Consider the following 23,923-nt stretch of genomic DNA (forward strand, 5'->3'; position numbering starts at 1 on the left):
CAAGGGGGGTTCTTTTCTGTACTGACACTTGTAAAAGATGACTTGTAACTTCCGATGTATACTTGCAATAGTGTATGAAGGTAATTTATAAAGTATTCACTACAAGAGTAATTCCTTCTTAATCAAGTATGTAATAGCCCAGCCTGTTTCCAAGATATATACTACTTTATATCTAAGTGAGGTTCAGTTGTAATAATAATACAGAAGGTTAATAGAGAGATAGCTATATGTATGAAGGATATTTGTCTCTAGCGAGAATTAGTTTCTAAACTATATTGATGCAGTAATCTTCCCATTTGATGTACCAGCTTCCATGCAACGACGTGCCTCCACTATCAGCTGAGGCGGAATACCTTGCCAAGGGGAGATGCAGTTTCCCCGATTAAACCTGCTTTAGTAGCTGGTTCAGAGTTGTCGAAAGGAAGTCCTCCAACCTCTCAGCATAAATCATCAGATTCACAGCACTACTAGTATGTGTTACCGCACCACCTACCAAGCACGCGCTCCCGCCTCTCGCCATACGCTTTAGAACACCTGGACTCACCGATCTACTATTCTCCTTCGTCAGTCACTCAGAGAACTGGAACTCATATTTTATGAATTCGTCGTAGAATGCTTCTAGTAGCCTACCACGCTTGTTCATAGGTATTCTGGGCCACGACTGATGCGCCGTATTGGCTGCTTCAACCGCGTCATCAAGACTTCGCCTCGTAGCCACGGGTACGCCTCATAGTTTCTGCTCCGTTGCTGGATTAATCCTATTGTTCAATGGTTGTGCGCCCCGAAATTCTCCATTCACGACATTGAAAAAAGCGGTAAAACGAGACATATCAAAGTAAGCCAAAAAAAAGGCTTTGAGATAAATCTGCAATTATCGCATGATTGGTACGGTATATGTTTCTCCCTGCCGGGTCTGGACAATTGCTGTGGCAAATCCATGGAACGGAGATAAGAGGGACTCCTGATTCCAGATACCCCTGACTACATGTAGGCCCGGATGGAGCAGGCTGCTATTGCCGGGCCCGACACTCTTTCAACAATCGCCATGGTAAATGCCGGAGATGGGCGGGACCTGTATTCCGGATACCTCTGAATAGACTCGGGCGGAGGAGGTTATGCCAGCAAGGCCGAGATGTCAAGCCAAGATGAAGCATATGATTGGGCTTATTACGTGACTATTCGGATGCCTCTAACTAGATTTACTATGAAATAGCTATTCTATCCCGAGAGGTCAGGACTGGTATAGCTCTATAAAATTGACTCCTCAGCTAACTAACTATCGTCAGAATCTTTCGTTTGTAGGTTACAATTCCCACGTAAACCAATCTCCGCGTTTTCTAAAGTCTTGAGCGGCTTTTTCGGACTGTTTACTGCTTTGTTTCAATGCTCCACAGGAGCGTCTGGCTACTCAACGCGTGTTATTCATCATATCTTACGAAAGATGGCCCGTTTGTCGGTGGCACAATTCCAGTAGGTGCAAGAGAAATACCCGGACGATACGAAGTACATGTCTGTCAATTTATTCTAGAAACCAAGATACCTAGATCGAAACACCAGCACCGATCTCGTTTATTCTCAGTTCGCTGAAAGAACGGGATTCCCAGGAATAGCATCTTGCTGTCCGATGGAACACGCTGCCACTGCATTGGTTGCAAAGAATGCAAAAGGGACTTGCTTTACTCTCCGGGTACGGTGAAAGAGCGACTATCTCTATCCTGCTCTAACGCTTTACATAGGAAGCTTTGTTCTCCCTTCTAGTAGATTTAATCTGCAATTTGTAGCCAATTGTGCAAAGACCCTTGAGCGCGAGAGACAGGAGGCAGCGGTTCTGGTAGTATCCACTGGTGAGAATAATTTACTAGACACTGTCGTTCATTTATGTGGCCTACTAATGTGTACGCATAGATCTCGCACCAGGCTCTCAATATCCGCGCCAATTAAGCCAAGGAGCTACAGTCCTGAAATACTTGCTTGAAAAGACAAGCCGGAACCCATCAGATATACGACAAACCATTCGATATACCATGGCGATGAAACTTGCTGAGCGATAGAGCATAGATTACACTAGTCGGAGATTCGGCAGCAGGAAATCCGGTTCTTGCACTCCTGTCACATCAGCCATCCGGTCCCAAACGTTCCACTTCTTGAACTGAGAGAAGACCTTCAGGGCGGTATTCTCGTATCCCCGATCACAGACTTTGATGCCACGACATCGTCGACTATAGAAGATTCGAAGAAAGACTGGCTCGGCCAGAGTTCCATAAAATCGTGGGGTGATAACTATGCGGGGCACAACGTTCGAGATATATATATTAACCCAGGCTGGGCATCAGAAGATTGGTGGAAAGATGTAAGAGTAAGGAGGGTGATCGTTCTCTTTGGAGAGTACGAACTCGCAAGAGACAGCATCGAGACATGCGTTACAAAATTCAAGGTAAGGCCAGCTCGTCATAGCATAACATGTACGTTAAGTTCTGTACATAGAACCAGACTAAGACGGAGTAACAGAAACACAATCCAGCGACAACTGTGGTACTTGGGAGGGCGAATTCCACGCACAACCAGTCATGGACTTTATCCGGGGCTCTAAAGTACCGATCAAGCAAGCAGAGGCATTGATGCCGTGGTTGATACAATCTTGGTGGTTATAAACGCCTTATAAACTATTAATATTACTCAAGATGTAATAATAATTGATCTCATATTAGTTTCTTTGGGTGTTTTGCGCTCTGTATCAGCAGAAATATTCTTAAAAAAATAAATAATATGTATTATTTTATTAATACCACTTGGAAAATTCATAATTACTGCCATTATCTCTTTGTAACAAGACGTAGATCCAATGAAGCCCGGGGGACAGCATCTCGGTCTTGACAGCATCGCTAAACGGCCAGGCATACACCTCGTGCATGGTGTGGTCGTCAATGTTGGGTGAGAGAGCGTTTGGTAGCACCCATTTCCAGGCCTGGCGGAGATGCTCCTGCTCGTTGGCAATGAAATGCTTGATGGTAGCCATGGTACCCTGGTCTTGAATGTCCTTGATGGTCTCGTAGCATCCGTACATAGATTCCGGACACCGCGGCCCGGCCCGGACTTAACGTACTTGACTTCTCCTGGAATTCTACTGCCTAGGAAGACGAAATATATATGATTTGGCTTCGTACTTCTTGAATAAGCTACTGATAGCTCGTCACTTTAATGTTTTGAATCACATTGCTGTATTAGACTTGACACTAGACTACAACTCGCCACCATGTCATTTGATCCAACCAACCTTGATTCTATTGCGGCCAAGTCTGTTCTCATCACCGGTGGCTCATCTGGCTTAGGCCTTGCCACAGCCCGTGCTTTTGTGGCCTCGGGCGCATACGTGACCATTGCAGATATTCAGCCGCCTCCCGAAGATGCATTTGGCGATGGACAATGCCGCGTCAATTTTTCGCTTTGCGATGTGAGAGACTCTGCCTCGCAGGCCGAAGCTTTCAAAGGGGCGGTCAAGTTTGCCCCAAGTCATGCTCTTGACGTTGTTGCCCTCTTTGCTGCCGTGGACGATTCGCCCAACCTTGTCGATCTCGTCAAAGCCTCTGACTCTCAGGCAATAAATGTGCCGCATCAACTCATATCTCATGAGAAAACCGCTGGCTTTGCTGAGGCTTCGTCTGGTGGCGGTGGGCCAAATCTAGACAACCTTAGCATAAAGTGTCTAGATGTGAACTTGAAGGGAATCTATTACTCAACCTATCTCGCCTTGCATTACCTGCAGCAGCCCCAAGCGGCACCCTCTTCTCAAACGTCGGGCACGAACAATCGCTCGACGAAGTCGCTGATTTTGCTTTCCTCATTGGGTGGCTACCTCGATGACAGCCACGACAGTATCTATTCCGCCACCAAGTACGGCATTCGAGGTCTCTTCCGCAGCATCCGACTGCGATCATACAATGAACTAAATGTGCGCTGCAATTTGGTAGCACCATGGGTCATCAGAACACCGTTGACTGCTCCTCTGCAAGGCTTCTTGGACAAGAGCGGAATACCTCAAGGGAAAGGATTGACTTTTGCAACAGTGGACGCTGCTGTTGAGGCTGTGGGTCGGTGTGCCGTTGATGAGAAAGTTGTTGGTCGCTCAATTGCTGTTGTGCCTGAAGGCAACTTTGACCTCGGTGATGATGAAGAAGGGCTCTGGGCAGGTACAGCATTGAAGAAAATTGTGCAGGCAAGAAAAGATGCCGGAGATGTGATTGTTTGATGAGTACATCTTTTCAATAAGACATATAGCGACCCGAAATAACTCGTCTTCAATATTATTTCACCAAACACTTTGGAGAGATGCGACTTTGTCTTATTCTACAAGTCTGTAATAGTAAACAACTCATAGGATACCAATCAACAACTATAATTTGATCCTTTGTAGAATATATGCATATTTCAAGCATGCCGGCAAGACTGGGTATAATCCAGTAGTCTTCAATGCCATTACAATATGGTACCTATCTCTATAACCTACCGCTTTCCAAACGATATCCCAAGCATCCTTTGCGACTCCCGATCTAGGAGCCGTCTTAGTTAACCTATACTTCTTCACTTTACATATATTCCAACTAATAGCAAAGCACGTAGCATCTATGAAAGTTGAGCTATATACTAGGCCGATTTCAGCTTTTCCTAAATACTGTAGATGGGTTACATACAGTCAGGGGCGATGGGTCGGATGAGCTACAGCACGGCCTTGTGTCCCACGCCCGCGGAATCCCGCGGAAGCGTGGAGTCGCTCCAGCGCCGGACTGCCAGCATTTGATCCACATGGCCGGCCGGGGGTCAAGCTGCAGTGACAAATCGATATCTATTTTAGCTACTTCTGGAGTTGGTATAAAGTCCGGAGATAATCACATACCTAGAGACATTCAGGAGATAATAAATCCGGGGCCTTGCTGCAACTCTACCAGACGGGCGAGTTAAGGAGGGAGCGGGTCTGCGTCACATCGCCGGACCTCCGGGCGTTACTCCGGACTCGGATGGCTTGGGTCGGAGCCACTCATAGCACCCCATCGCTCTTACAGCCCGCGATGAAAGGAAACTGTTGCTTCTATTTAGGTAAATGACTATGTTGTGTTTGTTTCTTCATATCAATTTTGTTTGGTTCCAGCGATAATTTAGATCTCTTCTGCAGACTAGACACCCAAAATGCATTCGAAAGAACCCGAATTCTCAGAGAACGACATACCAGATCTGAGTGGCTACGTCGCGATTGTTACCGGAGGTGAGCCTTATCGTTACGCAGCCATAGGAGAAGCTTTCAGCCTTGGTAGCTTGCTAATTGGACATGTGGTAGGTAATTCCGGTATTGGATATGAGACAGCCAACCAACTCGCGCTTCACAATGCGCGTGTCTATATCGCAAGCCGGTCTCAAGAGCGAGTGAGCCAGGCCATCGGTCAAATGTCACAGGCAACCCAGGGAAAGACACTTGACCTGCATTTTCTTCAAATAGATCTACAGGATCTAAAGTCGGTCAAGGCAGCTGCCGACCGTTTCATGACGCTGGAAACCCGCTTGGATATCTTGATCAACAATGCCGGTGTACGTCGGTTCACTCTCCCTATTTCTTTTTAGACCAGTACTTGTATCTAAATGAGCGATCAACCAGGTCATGACTGTCCCCTTTAAGCTCACCGCTGATGGGCTCGAGACGCAGTGGCAGGTCAACTACGTTTCGCCTCACGATTTCACCAGCAGTCTCATGCCTCTTTTGTTATCAACTGCGTCGGCTCTAGGTACTAAGGATCGGGTTCGAGTCGTTAATCTATCCAGCGATGCATCCTTTTTCGGCCCCGACAAAGTGCAGTGGGACGACGTCAATATGACTTCAACCAAGGGAGTAATGGAGCTGTGGTAAGTGGATTGCGACAGCATCGGGGAAATTGCAAGTACCGCCGCTCACCGAAGTAAACCAATCTAACCAGGAAGCGATACGGACACTCAAAACAAGCTAGCATACGTGATGCAAAAGAATTAAATGATCGCTATAGTTCGCAAGGTACGTTGCCCAAGATCTACTAGATACATCTCATACTAAGCCACCACAACGCCGCAGGTGTTACTGCGTACTCTGTTCATCCAGGCATCGTCAAATCGAATCTGCAAGGACACGACCCGACCATTATGGGAAAGGTGGTGCGGGTGGCGATGAAGCTCGGAGCTGGTGACACGCCCCTTCATGGAGCACTCAACTCGCTGTATTGTGCCACGAGCCCCAGCGCCCCGTTTCAAGGGCAGGGGAAGTTCATGACGCCTGTTGGCAAGCTAGATTCAAGTGCGGACAAATGGATTAGGGACAGAGAGGGGAATTCACGATTGTGGGAGCTGGGAGAGAGTCAATTGAAACGCATACAGTAAACAGGACTGTACTGTAAGGTGCTTTGTTTCTTATTTTATTATGATGTTACAATAATTGTAGACAACATTAACATTAGGTAGTGTATTGTGATTAAATTATTTCATTAGAACCAATTCAACTTATATTCATGTACTTTTCTCTACAACTATTCCAATTTTAGTAAGTAGTGTGTTATGAACATTCTCTCCGGAGCTCGGACAGGAGACAGCGTCAACTCTGGACACTAAGGATCGGGCTCGATGATGATCGAGGGCATGACGAACAATCTCGAAGGGTTTGATTGGGTAAGCGCTGTTCTAACATTTCTGTCCCCTGTGTCCATATGTCACATCTCCCCCAAAACATTCCATCCTTTAAAAAGCCGTTACTAACTCTGCTAGAATGCCTGGGATAATCAAATCCAACACAACAGTTGGGAGCCTACAGATGAGCCGCGGATGGCAAGTTTGGCGCCCTCTAATTCTCAGTTTTCAATGTTCTCCCCTACGAACTAGACGCGTGTGGCCGTGGTTTACAATGTGTAAATTATTTTTGTATCAAGATGTATCAAGATTTCAGGGGCTTCCACTGAAATGAGGCTGGACGGACATAATGATCGATTAACAATCGCTCTGCATATCGTTTCGTGGAGTGATTATCTGTACCCATAAATTTCTCGTATTCTCTCTCTTTGGATATTAGGTAGTCTACTTTTCTAGAAAAAGAGTACCAAACTTATGTCCATCCGATTAACACCATTCATGTTTACTAAATGATCAGCATCAAACAGCAATATCGCCCGTTGTCAAAACCACCTTGCCCTGAGTCCTGCCCTCATGTACTGATTTGACGGCTTCAAAGCCCTCAGATAGTGGGAGAATTTTTCCGATGCAAGGCTTAATCTTTCTCGCTGCCACGAACGAAATAAGATCTCTAAACTCGTCCAGCGTGCCTGCATAGACTCCATGAATGCTAAGCTGATCAACCAATAGACGGAATGCATCCGTAGGCAGTTCAAAGCCGCCGTGGCCACCGCAAACCACAATTGTTCCTCCTGTTTTAACTGAGGCAACTGAATGCTTCCAAGTCACAGTGCCGCTGGTATCGAATACGGCATCGACTTGTGTGGGAAGCGTCTCCCCAGCGTCAAACGTTTTCTCAGCGCCAAGAGACTCTGCGAGCTTTCTTTTCTCAGCAGTCCGACCAGTAGCCCATACACGCATTCCCGCAGCGACACCAAGCTGGATAAGAGCCGTGGTAACGCCACCAGAGCTGCCTTGCACAAGCATAGTCTGGCCAGGTCGCATTCCGGACTTGGTGAAGAGCATACGATAGGCAGTAAGCCAAGCAATTCCAAGCACAGAGCCCGATACCGGGTCGATTTCCTTGGGTAGAGGCAAAAGGTTGGCCGGTGGGACAGCAACATATTCCGCCAGAGTACCATCTCGAATTTCTGACAAGACATTTCGCTTTTCATCCTTTGTCTCATCGCCAATGTATCCGGGCGAGATCATAACGGGGTAAATTACGACTCGTGATCCATCTTCAAGAGTTCCAACGCCCTCACAACCCAAAATGATTGGAAAGGTGAGTCCGTGCATGCCAACGCCCTTAAGGGTAAAAACGTCATGCCAATTGACGGTTGCAGCCTCGATTTTGACGCGTAGCCAACCCTCTGGAACCTTGGGCAAGGGTCTTTGGCCAACTGTAAGACCTGCCAGAGGGTTTTCATTATCACCCTTGGCTGCATACACTGCTAGCATAGTCTGTGCCTCGGATGATGCCATGGTGTATAAGACGAGAGTTTATGAGAGTATGTCGTGGGGATTAGGTTCGAGGGCAAGATACGAGGGATTATGCGTATGGAATGAAGATGAGTTGGAAGATGATATAGCCGAAGTAGACTGATAGAGCCATACCTATATATGAAAGGGCGTTCAAGATGTTGATGCCATCTGCGGAGAGGCGGAGAAACTTGGCTATCCAGCAACCCCATAAAGCTGCATTTTACTTGTCTAAAAAAATACGGTGTTTAGGAATATCCTGATTATTAGGTCTTCTCACTAACAACATGGTAGGACCCTAGAACGAGTCATCCAGTGTTACCTTTTGTGTGCGGAATTCCGCATGTGCGAATTCTACTCGCACCAGAACATATAGAAATCCACAACTATTATTACTAGCGCTGGAAACCTCACATACACTAAATTTGTCAGATAGTCTAATCATAACTCTTTTCAGTCATAATGTCCAGTTTCCCCTTCTTCGCTCCGACAAGTTGTGAATACACATGACGTGGAGACTCCGCTCCGCACTATGCGGAGATTTAAATACAACCCTTTTAAGACTACCGATGACATTCCATCGACTATAGAATAACGATCAAGATACCTTAAGTGAAGTTTTGATGGGGGAATGCATGTTGTGGATCTGGGCTGTGTTCATCTTGCGTGAATCCAACTAACGAGAACTTTAAGCTACAGACTTTGCACTTTTGCACTTTTGCACTTCGCAACTAGAGGTAGGAGCTATTTTATATGAGAAACAATGTTTCAAGATTGTTATACTATATCTCGTACGAGGAGAATACGCCAACTATGATTTGGGTCTTATTTGCTTTAATCTTGAAGAGTAGTTTCCCGTGGATTTTGCTGCTGTCATATGGGTTATATCGAGAAAAATAATGAATAACACATAAAGTAAGCTGCCAAAGAATTGTCCCATGAAGTTCTACAGCCTGAGGTAGAGAAGTAGGGGTCTTAGGGGAAACATCTCTTTGAGGGCGCAATTCACCAATGTAATAATCATTAGGAACCTCACTGCTGTTAAGTCTATGTTACTAAATGTGGTGCGCATTAAAACTCACCATTTAATATATTGTGGCTGATAATATGTATTCACTCTGACAGATAAATGCAACAGACGCGGTGAATTGATCATGCGATATGCCTAGGCGAGACCTCATTCACCTCTCTCTTTCGTTTGCTTCTCAGACTTCCCAGTGAATTCTGGTCTCCAGATTATAATTACCTTGGTCTACGCAACATTCCAAAGTCTATCGTCTCAGCCTTTCCCCTAAGATCCAAAACATCCTAGTGACATATTTGTACTGCTGTAGGCATCAACGGATTGTGAGTCATCATGATGTTTCTGCTGTCGTCTTTAACTCAGCGTTTAGCAAAACGAGCGGAGGCATTACCATTCTCCATTAAACCGCTGGTATGTAGCAGAAGTTGCCAAGACTGTGCAGTGCTAACAACATCATTGACAACGCATCAGCTTCAACCCCCTGGTATCCATTATCCTTCTCGACTCTTTACATCTAGCCACAATCTATCTCGACAACGCACAAAAAAGCCTTCGTTTATTTTATCCCTTGAACAAGAAAATATCGTAAAGCTTTGTGCTGAGCAAAATGTTGTTGTATCAGCACGGCCTGGTTCAGGCAAAACGGCCATAGCAGAGGCTATTGCAGCTCATTATCCGCACCTGCGAATAGCCCTTTCGACTTACTCAAAAATTCTTCAACTTGAGAATGCACGCCGTCTGAAAAAGTATCGCAATGCAAATGTTTTCACCATACACAGAATGGCAAGGTTGCTTTTCGGGACCGTTGTGCACGACGACGTCAAGCTGTTAGAGCAGATAAAAGGAGCTGTATCCAGTAATGAGCTGCCAGAAGGGGACTTTGAGCCTTTCGACATCATTATGCTAGACGAATTCCAAGACTGTGATGACCTCCTCTATTGGTTGATTATCTGTTTCATTCGAGTAAACACTCGAAAGAGGGGAGGTCGACCTGTTCGCCTCGTCACTCTCGGAGATGAGCGGCAGTCCATTTTCCGATTTCGCGGCGCCGATCATCGGTACCTCACTTTTGCCCCCGAGTTGCTGGGTCCTATTAGCTCCCACTCCTTTGTCGAACTCTCTCTAAGTGAAACTTTCCGACTATCGAATGAAACTGTCCAGTTCATCAACAAAACATTTCTTGGGGGAGACTCATATATGACCAGCTCAAAGTCCGGCCCAAAACCTATTGTCTTTAGGTACAGCCCTCCGGACTTCAATGGGCTGGCTAAGAAACTGGCAGCTTTGATCAAGCAATATGGCGCCGAGAACAGCGCTATTATTGCACCATCAATACGGAGAAATGAACATCTGATCAAACTGGTCAATATCCTGAGCGAGAAATATGGCATACCAATTGCTCAACCCATTGAATACGACAGCCCTGTAGATAAAAGGATCTTGGACGGAAAGTTGTCCATATCTACTATTCATGGATTCAAGGGTAGAGAGCGTGATCTGGTCATTCTATTGGACATAGACTCCTCCTTTTTCAGGTATCTTGGCCGGGATCTTCCGGATACCACCTGTCCGAACGAAGTGTTTGTCGCCTTAACCCGTGCAGTGGAACAGCTTGTCTTAGTCCACGATGAAGAGAAGAAGGTGATGCCGTTTGTCTCTGTGGATGGTCTGTACCAAACAGCCAAGGTCACCAACATGACATCCGAGAAGACCAAAATTGCATCTCCCAACGCACCAGGCCGGGCTTTGCAATTTGGGCTTGCTCTACCCAGCAGAGTTAGGGTCACGGACATGGCACGATATGTCCGAGGTGAACGCCTTGATGCTATTGTTCAACGTCACTTGTGTATTCGAGAGCTTTCGGCCTCCTTGCCGGAAAAGGAACACATTCGAATGCGTGATGTTGTGTGCTCGAATCCAGAAAAGGGATTCCACGAGGCGGTGGGTGACATAAATAGCCTCGTGGTTCTAGCAGCATTTCAGCACGCTGTTACAGGAACAGCACCATTGTTCGTCTCTAGCAACCAGGTCACCGAAGAAGAGCTTCCGTTCTATACAGATGAGCAACTTTCTCGGCTTTGTAGGAACGCTTGTGCTTATCACGCCCGGATTTCGGGCTACCTACCTCGCTATCTCCAGATGAAAGATCATGATTTCAATTGGATCTATCTCAGGGACCTTGTTCTTGCACAGAACCGACTCCAGAGTGAACTTGGAGATTCAGCTTCTAATCTCAAGTTTGAGGTTGACGTCGAGCGATACCTTGTTGTCGACAAGAGAGAAACCCTCCTCTATGGTCGAGCCGATGTTGTCACCGCTCCCATCATTTCGAAGAATGGCGATGTTGAAAGCGTAGAGTCTGTTTGGGGGATCAAGTTTGTCCCAAGGCTTTCCAATGAGCATATCGTACAAGCGTGTGCTTATGCGTACTTGTTGGCTGCTCGATCCGGCCAGGTACCCCGTATAATACTCTACAACGTGCGAGATGGCAAGAAGCTGGAGATCACACCACGTGATGGACTAGACGGACTGCGGCGTATGATTGAAAGCGTTCTTCGTTTAAAGTATACGGCGGAGAGGGGGTTGGAAGATGACCAATTCACCGACATGTGTAGGAGGACAACACGACAAGTTCTGGACTTGGATGATTCAAGGAATCAAAGAGGAATTTAATGGCGGGACTGATTAGACCAGTCAGCTGAGAGGGGGTTGCTAGGCCCTCATTATGCCGTTTATTGTGGCTTTCAGAGAATCGAGTGATGGAAGAATGGAAGTCTTTGGTGTAAAAACACCAGAAACAAACGCATCTTGAGCATATTCCCAGGAAGAAATCTCATGATAGATAGGTAGTGAAATTTACATTTATTTAATCTTGATCACACTTGTCTATTAATGCTCTATGGAAAAGACTAACTGACAGTGAACAAATCTACCTTACTGATGAAACACCTCCGTCAATGATTTGAGAACCACCTTTCCCTCCTGTTCAGCGCACGTGATAATCGTCAGAGTAGACTGCTGCGTCTCGACGCCAGTTTCTTTATCGATGACTGAAAACACAGTGCGGTGAGCCACTGATCCTCCCTTCGTCTTGTCCGCATCATGGCTAGCAAGAATCTCTTCAACCTTGACGACCTTGAAGATCGATTTGGCACGAGAGGAGACAATGGCTGCCTTGTAAGCATCGCCCGGAACGGGACCGCCGTTGATGCTATCATGGTTAGGAGTGGGAAGAAAGACTTGGGTCGCGAAATATAACCTACTTGGCTTCGAAATCAGAAGCAAAATACTCGCCAACTGTCTTTAGGGATAGGTCATCGTCGGGCTGGAAGAAAGCCTTGACAAGTATTTGGTCAACGTAGTCGCCAAACTCTGTCGTCTTATATGCCATGGTTGGAGATTTAGGAATGAACTTGGTATAATAATTTAGTAGATAAGTTGTTGGGCGGGACTGAGAATGGATTGTTACTGATGAGTCCGTCTATTGAACTACATATATACCCATCGCGAGCGCATGACAATCCGACGTAACATAACTCGACAACATTGTTTGTTTGTCTTCTTCTGCCGGCTGCAACTATTGATCCATAATGCATAATCGGACTTCCGCCGCAATATTCCGGCGATAGAGTGCTGACAAAACGATGTCATCACAGATGTGCGCCGCCTGCGGAATTCCGCTCGTGAATTTTCTCACGACAAGGCGACGGTGGAATAACGGTAGTTTAAGTTGGCGTTATGTAGCACCACCTGGCAGTTATTCCGCTCTTTCGTCTACCGGTGGACGCAATGCGGAGTTGTCATTGTGAAACAAAAGATGCAGACTCTTTGTCACATCCGCAGACTAACATAACGCATCAACCCGTTATGCTTGGATCAGCCGCCACTCATACGCGTTATGTTACTTCAAGATTCGCTCACTATCATGCAAAAATAACGAAACATGTAGATCTCTTTTCTCTTGAGCTTTATTCATTTGCTCGATCATTTGACAGGGGGAGGAGTGTAGGTGAGAAAAGCAAACTCCTACTAACCACAACTCCACGCGGCAATCGTCACACCATGAACCAGTAAATGCGAATTACTTGTCAATTGCCCGTTGGTTCCACTTAATTAGAGGCCAACTGTGAGATCTGATATCCTCACAAGGGTATCTCACAGTTGGCCTCTAATCAAGTGGAATCAACAGATGTATACTACTAAACGCTGACAATTCCATATAAGGCATCAGAAATATTCCTAGGATACAAAGCAGCAATATTCGGATCCAACGTTGAAGTCGTATCCGTATGATTCAAGCAACCAAGGTAAGCATCCTTCCCATCAAGCTGATCCCGCAACCACGACACCACTCCCGAAATCCCAACAATCCCATACTTGACGTGGTCCAAATTTGGCGAGCTGGCTCTCTCGTAATGTACGTTGACACCATGGTCGCAGTAGTATCGCACCAAAGCGTCTATGACTTCAATGTTGGAGAGGTGATCAACGACACTCTGATACACGTATAACGGAGCTTTAATCTTGGTTATCTCCTGTTGAGTCTCTTCCTCCCATGCTTTTTCAAGCTCTGCCATCAATCCCGGTATCGACTCATTGCGAAACATGCCCAGAATATCTTGGTACGCAAACATCGATGTGCTCGCCTGCAGACACTGATGCAGCGGGCTGTAGAAATACTCCCGAAACTCAGGTTTCAGAGACTGGTCAATGTATTTCCGCAGTTCCAGATGCTGACTGGCCAATCCCAGCAACGCCGGTGGTATGAGTGCCGCACTCGGCCCCTTGTTGATGCTAAAGATGTCACTCGCATTTCCCAAGCTCGAGAGTCCTCCCATGGCGGCGCCGGCAATCTCCAATTCGGGAGCATAACCTTCTTGCATCATTACGGCTACTTGAGTGGCGGCTCCTCCTCCAGAGTAACCCCAAAGCCCTATCTTTGGGCTTGGTTCAATTCCCGTCATGGAATTTGACTGCAACGCAGCTCGAATGCCATCGAGAATTGCGTGGCCTGTCATTTTGTTTGCCGTAAATGATCCTTTAAGCCCCTCGTGGTCTGGAACGATGACGATCCACTTCTGAGCCAGCGCTGCCTCTGCGAATAATAACTGAAGCTGAGTGATATTGGAAGCGAGCAATGGATTCTCTTGTGCAGAAGCGAGCATCGTATAGGATGGGCTGCAATCAATCGTAGCAGAATCCTCAGCCATTTGTAAGGATACCAGCTTTTCGTAGTCAGCGTCGGGAGGTATAAGAGCCGTCAAGACAGCCGCAGTAGGATTGTTTTGACTATCTGTTGTCCGATATAGAATCTGGTAGGCTTTCTGCACATGGGTGGGAGTCCATCCATAAAGGGATATCCGCGAGGGCGGTTCTCTATGCTTTATTATGTCGCCGGGAGAAAATGTGTCTATATTTCCAGGCACGGCATAGAACGGATCATCGCTTGGAGGCGGAATGAGTTGAGGGCGACTTCTGTTGATGAACCGTAGATTTGAGGCCGACACGGCGAGAGATGCTGCCAGCCAATAATAGAGATGAACCATGGCGAATATGATGGGCACGCCTATGATTGGCGCATAGAGTATTGAGGGAGAACAAGCAGCAGGAGAGCGACTCTTAAGCGACTCAAACCACTGTCAATTTTGGGTTATACAACTTTATCATATTGAACCAATTGATAGGACGGCGAGTTCCTCTTATACCATTCACGTAGACAATAAGTGTGATTGATGTGAGACAAGGTGAGACAAGTTCAAATTTCTGCCCACGTTCGTAAGCATGGCCGCGGACACGGGTGGCATGTTACATTGTGATACACGGCTCATTTATTTTAGATATTCTGTTGGATATTCTGGCAGTGTTTTATGTTGCACGGTTTTACAATAAGACTTGGCCAGCTTGAGCGACTACTCATTCCATCTCCAGCTCATCAACACCAAGCCTCACATGATGCAGTATCAATCAAGCCTGATATTCGTAATACACCACACCGCAGTCGCACAAAAGACCTCTTCCGACGAGTATCCGCATTCCAACGCCTCGATTCACTCAATGTCTCACAATTGAACTCTCATCATTTCAGCCGTTTAGAGTGGCTACATCCACCTGTCTTGCTTTAGCCGCCCCAAGGTACGAGATTTTACCCGCCATCCGGTATTATAAAGCACAGAATGCCATCACTCCGCTCCCCACACCTCGTAATAGATCCAAGATCCAAGACACGCGCAGTACTCGTATTACGTCAAACACAAAACCTCCAACACCATTAAGCAATACAAGTCAAGTCAGAGTAACCACAAATCCCAAAATACGAATCTACACCACGCCACTCACCATACATCATACATATATCACAACTCTCCCCCCAAAGAACACCACCAATCAACGCCCCAACATTTGTCCCACGCCAGCACTCCAAAACAACCAAATCACACCATCAATCTCAACCGGCCATTCCGTCGGATATTGACCAAAGGACCTTGCAGAATGCCTTTCAACCGGGAACCCCCTCTCCAACTCCAACTCCAACACACCCTAGCCATGCACCCGGGACGATCTCCAAGTGTGGGGGAGCCAGTCAAAACAGCCGGACAAGACTCCAAGCTAAAAAAGAGTCCGTGATACCCAGATGCGATGCAATGTCACATCGAAAATACGCAGAATGGGTGATTACCAATTTGTAACAAAAAAGAGGTGAGGGGTAAGATTCGGATTCCAATGCGTGCCAACGGTTTAGTCCCATCGTTACATACCCAGGAAGTCCGAGGTTGGGCTATAAAAAGGCAAAGTTGACAAATGCCGTCGAGTTTGGCATTCTTCTTCATGATCGGAGCTTCTAGCTCTCACGATATCAAATAGCAGTAACCATGGTTTCATCAAGGAAACTCCTCATACAACTCACTTCTCTACTACCAATCGCCCACGGCGCTGCAATTCACCAGCGATCCGACGACACCTCCCACTCTTCTCCCATCGTCGACCTGGGATACGCCAAATACCGCGGTGTCAGGCTCGATGCCGGAGTAGATCAATTCCTGGGCATGAGATTCGCCCAAGCTCCCCTCGGCAATCTCAGATTCCGCGCACCGCAAGATCCAACTCCGGAGAAATCTGTCCAAGATGCCTCCAAGGTCAGTCAAACCACCTCACCCCTTACTTACAACATCACATCAACCAAGTTGGTTAACTCTCAACAACAGTTTGGCCCAATCTGCGTAGGCGTCGGCCAAACAGTAAACGCAAACAGCGCAGAAGACTGCCTCTTCGTCAACGTCTTCAAGCCCTCCAGAGCAACGCCAAACTCCAATCTCCCCGTCTGGGTCTACATCCAAGGCGGCGGGTACGCCCAAAACTCAAACTCCAACTACAACGGCACCGAAGTCATCCAGCAGTCCGGCGATGGCCTCGTCTTCGTCAACTTCAACTACCGCGTAGGCGCTCTCGGCTTCCTCGCCAGTGAACATGTAAGACAAGACGGAGACCTCAATGCAGGCCTGCTCGATCAGAGAAAGGTCCTCCACTGGGTACAAAAGAACATCAAAAAGGTACATGAACCTCTCACCCCCAAGATCCAAACAAACACTAACAAAAACAAGTTCGGCGGCAACCCAAGACACGTCGTCATCCAAGGCGCTTCCGCCGGCGGCGGCTCCGTAACGCACCACCTCACAGCCTACGCAGCAAAAAGGGACAACCAGCTCTTCGTCGGCGCAATCCCCGAGTCTCCCTTCTGGCCAACCCTCCGTACCGTCGCAGACATGGAGTTCCAGTACCACCAGCTCCTCTCCAACACAAACTGCTCATCCCTCGACTGTCTCCGCGGCCTAGACACCCAAGCTCTCGTAGACGCCTCCCCCAACGCGCCCTTTGTCGGAGCAGCAAGCAACAATCCTCTGCCCTTGTGGTACTGGCTCCCCGTCATCGACGGACATCTCATCACAGACCACCTGTACAATCACTTTGAGCGCGGCAACTTCGTCCGCGTCCCGGTCCTCGTCGGCGACGACACCAACGAAGGCACCTACTTTGCCTTCAACGCCACAGAACCCTCCCAAGTCGAAACCTTTCTCAAGAACAACTACCCCTACCTCCAAGATTCCCAATTGAAAAGCATCATCCGCGCTTACCCTCTCAAATCCTCCCTCCCCAAACACGCAGCATACTTCCCCTCCGCGGAAGCCGCCTACGGAGAATCCACATTCACCTGTCCCGGAAACACCATCGCCGCCTCCGTAGCCAGATTCTTCGACCCCCGCCGCGTCTGGAACTACCATTACAACGTCCTTGACCCCGACAACATCGCCAATGGCCTCGGCGTCCCTCACACGTTCGAGACGAGCGCAGTGTTTGGACCCGGATACTCAGACACGGCGGCAGCGTCCTACTTCACGACCAACGCCGCAATCGTCCCCGTAACCATGCACTATTTCCTGAGCTTTGTGACAAAGTTGAATCCGAACGCGGCCAAGTATCATTCGGCGCCAAACTGGGATCCTTGGGGCCAAGGCACGGGGCAGCGCGTCAGACTGCAGACCAACAATACTGCCATGGAGCCTGTGCCGTTTGATCAGATAGCGAGATGTAGCCTTTGGAAGAGCCTGCAAAGCTACACACAGATGTAAAATACAAAATCACGAAAAAGGAGGTCAATAGCAAGGCATACACAGATAAAGAACCAAGAAACGCATCAAAGAAACATCCATACTTTCTCTTGAGCGTGTACTGATATGAACCATCATGCAAAAGGCAGCAAGCAGGGAAACAAGCGTGAATAATTTTATTCATAAAAGTCAGTTATTATCATCTTTCTAGGGCTGTAGGGGGGTAGAAGTTGGCGGAAATGGCCCCGATACAAATATTGGGGGGTTTCGATTTTTAGGTGGTTGTAGACTTTTTGGTCACATACCCTAGTATGCCCGATCCCTGACACTATTTCATCTTGATCAATGAACACACTCATTCCTTCAAGTCGTATTTGATGTTTGACGTTCAATGATTCATCCTCAGACACTGTTGCCATTACCGGTTTCGTTCTTATCATTGGCAATCTGGCTCTCCCTCATCGATACGACAATCGATGTCAGCTGGTCAATCTTCTGCTGCAGTTCCATAATCTGAGCCTCAACCGGCGTTGGCGCATCCACATCGTCCTCTCCTCTATTTCGGCTAGACGGACGCAATTTCATCGCAGATCTAAGAGATGCAATTGGAGGACGGCCGGCTGCGGATGAGGGTCGAGCGGCCTCCGACCTACGGCGTCTCCCCTTAGGCTCCCTTGGGCCCTTGAAGCCGCGGAACTCGTCATCGTCATCGCCCTTGTACTTGAGATACTCGTAGAATTTGATGACGCCCACAATGGGCGCGTGGGTCACCTTGAGAAGCCAGATCCTACCTGCGCGGTATTTGTGGGACCTCGGGAAGATGTATCGCCATGGACGGAACAGAACCAGGGAAACAAGGTTGAAAGGGGGGTAAAAGTGTGTCAAGCGGTTGCTGGTTGAGGCCTCCAGCACGTAAACACTGTACACGTAAAGGTACTCCTCCTTGGCGTGGGTGATGACGCGAGAAAAGCTGTTGGAGAGCATACCGGTGAGCGAGCCCATGAGAAGGAACGACGACAAAGTGATGAAGATGATCATCAAGGGAGGTCCAAAGACGGGATCAATCTGGTCCATGATCTCGAACCCCACATAGCTCGAACCATAAAATATCTTGGTCAAGATGCCCGTCATCTTGCCAAAGCTAAAGATGTCTCTGCCCACGAGGGAGAAGGTGGTCAGGAAGCCAAGGTAAATAACAATGACGAGCACCATGAACTTGATAAAGTCCTTGCCCATCTCCTTGAGGCAGGGAATAAGCGTACCCCAGTAGGGGCTCAGACTTAGGATGGAGCAAATACGAGGGATCATGAAGAGGGCCTCCAGGGCCAGCACATCGAATGCCAGGTCGTTTAGGCGCAAATCTTGACGCACGATACCAATGATTCCTTGGTCAACGATTAGCACTCGTTGTTTCTTGTGCGAGCAAGAGAGACGACACTCACTTAATACAGCAAAGATGGTGCCAATGAGAATCATAATCATGTCAAACAAATTCCAGATGTCGGTTGCGTAAAAGATGGCTCCGGCATCAATCCATTCACTCAATTCATCGTAAAAGAAGGCAGCCAGCCAGAAGAACAAGGCAATTTCGGGGCCAGTCAGGCGGCTTTCGTCCCGCACAATAAGGACAGAGTAATACAGGCACATGAAGACGACAAAGAACAAGACTTCCCAGCATTTGAGATATTTGGGCACACGGAGTCGGGAATAGGGGTCCGACGTGAATGGGTTATAGAAGTGGGCGTGCTTGGTCGAATGGATCGACATGGAATCCCAGAACACAATATCGCCGTTCCATATGCCCGAGATGATCTTCTGCACGACGTGCTGGCTAAGAAATCTCTTGGCGTCGGCAATAGCAGCAATCTCAAGAGCATTGAGACCCTCGAACGCGGCGGTTGGGTCATCATCATCATCATCACCTCCGCCATCCTCGTCATCCATGCTAAGATTGGTCAGGCGAGAAAGAGACGACAGAAGCTGTATCTTCTTGGACGAACTTCCCGCAGGGAGATGAGGATCCGAGCCGTCAAAAGAGGCCAACACGCGAGGAATCAACGGAGTGCCCTCGCCAGCTTCGGGGTCCGATCCGATGAGGCGATCGGACTCCTGTTGCCGCTGCTGTTGCTGTTGGGCCTTTACCTTCTTATGGTCAGGGATCTCGTAGAGGCAATAGGTCACAGCCTCGCGCTCCGAGTGGTGGGTCAGGAATCTCCAGGCTACAATCTCACAGGCGTTAGAGCGAGCTTCGCCGACGCCCTGGTTATCACGATCCGAGGCATAGTGCCATTTGAGCGCCCTAGCGGTGGGTGATGAGTCAAGCAAGCATAAGAGGGCCCGAAAATGGGCGTCAAGAGAACCTACAAGAGAGCATTGACGATGGCCGGATTGACACAGGTATCGGCCAAATGGTCGACCAAAAGGCGCAGCGCGGAGCCGGCTGACGTCGTGCGGAGCTGCTCAAAGGAGCTGGGCAGCTCGATGGCCTCGGTGATGTACTGGGACAGCTTCTTGACGACGAGGCGGAATGAGTCGTCCGGGCCGATGTAAGGGGGCTCGATGTAATCAAAGCGGGCGGAGAAGGGACTTCCCTCGCGGACAGGCGGTGGTTTCTTGAGCTTGACGCGGATGGGCATCTCTGCTGTTGCTGCTGCTGTTGCTGTTGCTGTGCTGTGCTGTGCTGTGCTGTGCTGTGCTGTGCTGTGCTAAGGACGGTGGCAAATCTCCAAAATTAACAAGAAAGAACAGGACAAAGGAGGTGATGATGATGACAAGAAATTGAGGTGATGAGAGCAGAGCGAGTCCCCAGCCGGGCTGGAAAAGACAAAGAAAAGAAGCTCGAGAGAGAGGAGCAAGAGCCCGTGATAGATGTGGATGGAGCTCTCGAGATGAATTGAATGGGGAAGCTTCAACCTTGGCGACGTCAATCTAGCGCGGCGTGGCCTGTGCGTGGCGCGGGTGACTGTCGACTGCAGGTGCGTTGCGGTACGAAGAGGGTACCCGTCTCCACGCGGTGCTGCTGGTAAACAAACGGGGCATCACAGCGCTATTTTGCTCGCTGTATAACCTCAACGGTGTCTTCCCATTTACGCTGGCTGAGGTATCTCGCTGGTACTCTCATGCAGGCAGCTGCTGCTAGAGCTGCCAGAGCCGCTATTACGGGCCGCTGGTCCCCTAAAACATGAGGTCAAGTGTCGCATCGCCCACTCGCACATGCCAATGAGAAGAGCTGCAGCCGCCATGCTACCGGACATTCATTGGTGCCGTTTCAGCCATCGACCCCTGTAGCACCTCATTTTGACTCTACTGTACAATTCTTTTCGATGAATTGATGGTGTTGAGAGTTGAATAGCGAATCAATCGTCCGAATGAGGGTTGATGCAGCAACTCCACAGCTCACATCGATCTCACTACACCGAGATGGGAAATCGCAGTCGCCTTAGTCCGTAATAGTACCCAAGTTGCAGCAGGGAGGAGAAAGGCAGCCTTTGGACGTTGCCGGTGGATCAAAGCTGGGTGAATTTGAGGCAGTGTTCGAGACACTTGACAGCATCTCGAGATACGGAACCTCCAGATTACTCTGAGACCGGAGTCCGGGTACCGGAGACACCACAAAAACCCTCAATTGCCTTGCCTCTCCCAGCGCCTTTGCACCTGTTTCAAGCTCACGGTTGCCACGACGCACTGTTTGAATTTGGCGTCGAATCTTGTATCGTTTCATGGCAATTCATGTTAATAAATCCCCCAACACAGAACAGAGTACAGTATACGCGTAATTGCCCATCCCGCGCTGCCATGATTCAACACCCCGCCCAACTTGTGCTCTCCCTCTGTACTAAATACCCGCGCTACCCAGCATCTAATATCGCAAACGCCGCAAATCAATGCATCCATTGATCTCTCTTAATTGAGCGTTGCCCCCAGCTACTGAGCTTGGCCTAGCTGGTCCCGACCCGTTCATTGCCAATCAGGGCCAACCAATCGGTAGCTCCCAATTCAGGGGGCTTGACTCAGGCGAACAAACAAAAAAAAAACACCACGGGTTCATGTGTCGTTGAGCTGTGTGAGAGCGCATGGGGACCTCGGGCGTCTGTGTCACTTTTATTCCGTGCAGAACGCACACAATTCAAAATTTGATGCCATCTAGAGCTTCAGTAGCGACGCAAGGGGGACGGACCTGAAGCAAGTTGCCGCTGAAACATGCAAATGCAGCCGCCCCAAAGAGACAGTACCTTGGACAATGTAAATACGCAGTGGATTCATACAGCACTGCTTTATTCACAGCTCCCTCACCTCACCTCACCTCACTTCACTTCACTTCACCTCTCGTCTCACTCATCTCACATGCTCCCGCCCTCTCTTTGTTTACTCGCAAATCAGCTCCCCAATGCCTATTTATACCATCAGCCCACCCTCCACGCAAGATTCAATCGTCCCGCTGCACCCTCCATTGGCCGCATTGCTCAACTAATGTATGCCAGTTGGGGCCTTGCAGGGGTCAATACGAACAAGGCACACTTGCCGAGCCAAAAAAGCACGAGCAGCGCCCGGTGCGACCTCACAAATCTGCAATCTGCCAAACACCTTCATCCGCAGCTTCTCTTCCCTCTTGCACGTCATTTTCCGGTTTGGCTTTTGTTTCCTTTGTCCCGCCAACTCTCTCCTATTTTGCCGCCCTACCTATAGAGGTGTTGTAGACAAAAGAAAAAACCCACCAAACAAGATGATCGTGGCCCCTCCGCCGCGATCCTCCACTCTCACTCTCACAGCCCTCGCCCTGTCCTCGACCCTCCTCCAGATCTCATCCAGCCATGCGCTGCCCCGAGAAACACAGACAATCGCCGTGCGTGAGCTCGACGTGGCGCCGTGGCCCATCGCCCCAACGCCGGCACCGCGCTCGCCCTTTCTCAGATCAATGCCGGAGCATCGTCTGGTGCAGCGAGACTTCAACACCGTCTGTGGCTTTATAGGGGGCGATGCCAACTTCCCAGCCACGTGCCTCGCCGGATCGCACTGCGCCGTCGACGTCGAGAACAAGGCCATCGGGTGCTGCCCGGACGGCGCGCCTTGCACCGAGGGAATCTTCACCGGCTGCGTCGACGTCAACAGCCCGCCGCAGACGGAGCTCAACCCCTACGTCTTCACCTGCACCGGCGCCGACGTGTGTTATCAGAACTCCTTTGACGGCGGCTTCTTCCAGTTTGGCTGCGGTGCCTTTTCGCATCTGGCGACGACAGTGGCCACCACGGCGGTTAGTCGCTCGCCGCTGGACTTTAGCCACGTCTCTTTCCAGCTGACGGCCACGCCCACGCTTCTCTCCGAGCCGACGACGATTGGATCACGGACCGGAACCGCTACTTCCAAGACCACCAGTCGCGCAACCAAGACTAACACCAAGAGCACATCCGACGCCTCGGAGACGGACGCGGCCACCTCCAGCGACTCAGCCTCCACCGGAACCTCGACATCCACCTCCACCTCAACCCCCGATCCCGCCGCGCCGACGTCCAGCGGCAGCTCAAAGGCCGGACCCATAGCCGGCGGCGTGGTCGGTGGTCTCGCCGGCCTTGCTCTCCTTGCCGGCCTGATCTTCTACTTCCTCCGCAAAAGGAGAGCAGCCACGCCAACCCAATACATCGCGTAAGGAAACATGCGCCATTGCTTTTTCGCAAAGATGCCCAGAAAACTAACCATGACCAAAAAAAAAAAACAGGCCATCAACTGAGAAATACGACAACTTTGACCCTCGCACCTATCCCCCCAACACCGCTCTCCTGACGGAAGAAAGGGGCATTCACGGCGACGAAGCTGAACTCACCCCGATTACCCCAAGGCCCAGCCAACCCGCCCCGCAGCTCGGCGAGCTTGGTTTAGCTGTGCCTCTCGATCCTGGCTATGGCCGGCCGTCAGACGAGATTCCTCTGACGGAGCCTGCTCCCAAGCCAAGCTTCGTTCCGCCGCCGCTGGATCCCGAACCCGAAGATGACAGGCCGTATAACCCACGGAGAAGAGGTGACGGCGACGGCGCCTCATTCTGGTCCCAGACCAGATCCGAGTCGCGGTCTCGAGGCCGGCCGTGGGTTTGAGGAATCTGCTCTGAAATGATTTGGGGGGGGGGGGGGGGGGGGGGGGGGGGGGG

At 49.2% G+C, this 23,923-nt stretch overlaps 10 protein-coding genes across 10 annotated transcripts; 5 read left to right on the forward strand and 5 right to left on the reverse strand.

The window, feature by feature from the left end:
• Nucleotides 1-2,779: 2,779 nt before the first annotated feature.
• Triagg1_190 (uncharacterized protein) lies at nucleotides 2,780-3,064 on the reverse strand (the record flags this gene model as incomplete). Its single annotated transcript, XM_062896908.1, has 1 exon — nucleotides 2,780-3,064. One exon carries the CDS (start codon nucleotides 3,062-3,064, stop codon nucleotides 2,780-2,782), a length of 285 nt encoding a protein of 94 aa, XP_062760540.1.
• A 189-nt stretch (nucleotides 3,065-3,253) lies between these two features.
• Nucleotides 3,254-4,246, forward strand: Triagg1_201 (uncharacterized protein; the record flags this gene model as incomplete). Its single annotated transcript, XM_062897019.1, has 1 exon — nucleotides 3,254-4,246. The coding sequence occupies one exon, from the start codon at nucleotides 3,254-3,256 to the stop codon at nucleotides 4,244-4,246; it is 993 nt and encodes a 330-aa protein (XP_062760551.1).
• Nucleotides 4,247-5,181: 935 nt separating this feature from the next.
• Nucleotides 5,182-6,393, forward strand: Triagg1_212 (uncharacterized protein; the record flags this gene model as incomplete). The annotated part of the gene is made up of 5 exons (XM_062897130.1): nucleotides 5,182-5,257; nucleotides 5,330-5,577; nucleotides 5,645-5,889; nucleotides 6,027-6,034; nucleotides 6,092-6,393. 5 exons carry the CDS (start codon nucleotides 5,182-5,184, stop codon nucleotides 6,391-6,393), a joined length of 879 nt encoding a protein of 292 aa, XP_062760562.1.
• A 762-nt stretch (nucleotides 6,394-7,155) lies between these two features.
• Nucleotides 7,156-8,160, reverse strand: Triagg1_224 (uncharacterized protein; the record flags this gene model as incomplete). Its single annotated transcript, XM_062897242.1, has 1 exon — nucleotides 7,156-8,160. The coding sequence occupies one exon, from the start codon at nucleotides 8,158-8,160 to the stop codon at nucleotides 7,156-7,158; it is 1,005 nt and encodes a 334-aa protein (XP_062760574.1).
• Nucleotides 8,161-9,961: 1,801 nt separating this feature from the next.
• Nucleotides 9,962-11,854, forward strand: Triagg1_235 (uncharacterized protein; the record flags this gene model as incomplete). The annotated part of the gene is made up of 1 exon (XM_062897353.1): nucleotides 9,962-11,854. The coding sequence occupies one exon, from the start codon at nucleotides 9,962-9,964 to the stop codon at nucleotides 11,852-11,854; it is 1,893 nt and encodes a 630-aa protein (XP_062760585.1).
• Nucleotides 11,855-12,115: 261 nt separating this feature from the next.
• On the reverse strand, nucleotides 12,116-12,572 carry Triagg1_246 (uncharacterized protein; the record flags this gene model as incomplete). Its single annotated transcript, XM_062897464.1, has 2 exons — nucleotides 12,116-12,392; nucleotides 12,445-12,572. The coding sequence occupies 2 exons, from the start codon at nucleotides 12,570-12,572 to the stop codon at nucleotides 12,116-12,118; spliced, it is 405 nt and encodes a 134-aa protein (XP_062760596.1).
• An 808-nt stretch (nucleotides 12,573-13,380) lies between these two features.
• On the reverse strand, nucleotides 13,381-14,727 carry Triagg1_257 (uncharacterized protein; the record flags this gene model as incomplete). Its single annotated transcript, XM_062897575.1, has 1 exon — nucleotides 13,381-14,727. One exon carries the CDS (start codon nucleotides 14,725-14,727, stop codon nucleotides 13,381-13,383), a length of 1,347 nt encoding a protein of 448 aa, XP_062760607.1.
• A 1,323-nt stretch (nucleotides 14,728-16,050) lies between these two features.
• Nucleotides 16,051-17,805, forward strand: Triagg1_268 (uncharacterized protein; the record flags this gene model as incomplete). The annotated part of the gene is made up of 1 exon (XM_062897686.1): nucleotides 16,051-17,805. One exon carries the CDS (start codon nucleotides 16,051-16,053, stop codon nucleotides 17,803-17,805), a length of 1,755 nt encoding a protein of 584 aa, XP_062760618.1.
• Nucleotides 17,806-18,186: 381 nt separating this feature from the next.
• Nucleotides 18,187-20,420, reverse strand: Triagg1_279 (uncharacterized protein; the record flags this gene model as incomplete). Its single annotated transcript, XM_062897797.1, has 2 exons — nucleotides 18,187-20,083; nucleotides 20,149-20,420. 2 exons carry the CDS (start codon nucleotides 20,418-20,420, stop codon nucleotides 18,187-18,189), a joined length of 2,169 nt encoding a protein of 722 aa, XP_062760629.1.
• Nucleotides 20,421-22,507: 2,087 nt separating this feature from the next.
• Triagg1_290 (uncharacterized protein) lies at nucleotides 22,508-23,870 on the forward strand (the record flags this gene model as incomplete). Its single annotated transcript, XM_062897908.1, has 2 exons — nucleotides 22,508-23,424; nucleotides 23,498-23,870. The coding sequence occupies 2 exons, from the start codon at nucleotides 22,508-22,510 to the stop codon at nucleotides 23,868-23,870; spliced, it is 1,290 nt and encodes a 429-aa protein (XP_062760640.1).
• Nucleotides 23,871-23,923: the final 53 nt, after the last annotated feature.

This window comes from Trichoderma aggressivum (assembly GCF_033847375.1).
Source record: "Trichoderma aggressivum f. europaeum strain CBS 100526 chromosome Unknown scaffold_001, whole genome shotgun sequence".
In the NCBI taxonomy this organism is placed as follows: Eukaryota; Fungi; Ascomycota; class Sordariomycetes; order Hypocreales; family Hypocreaceae; genus Trichoderma; species Trichoderma aggressivum.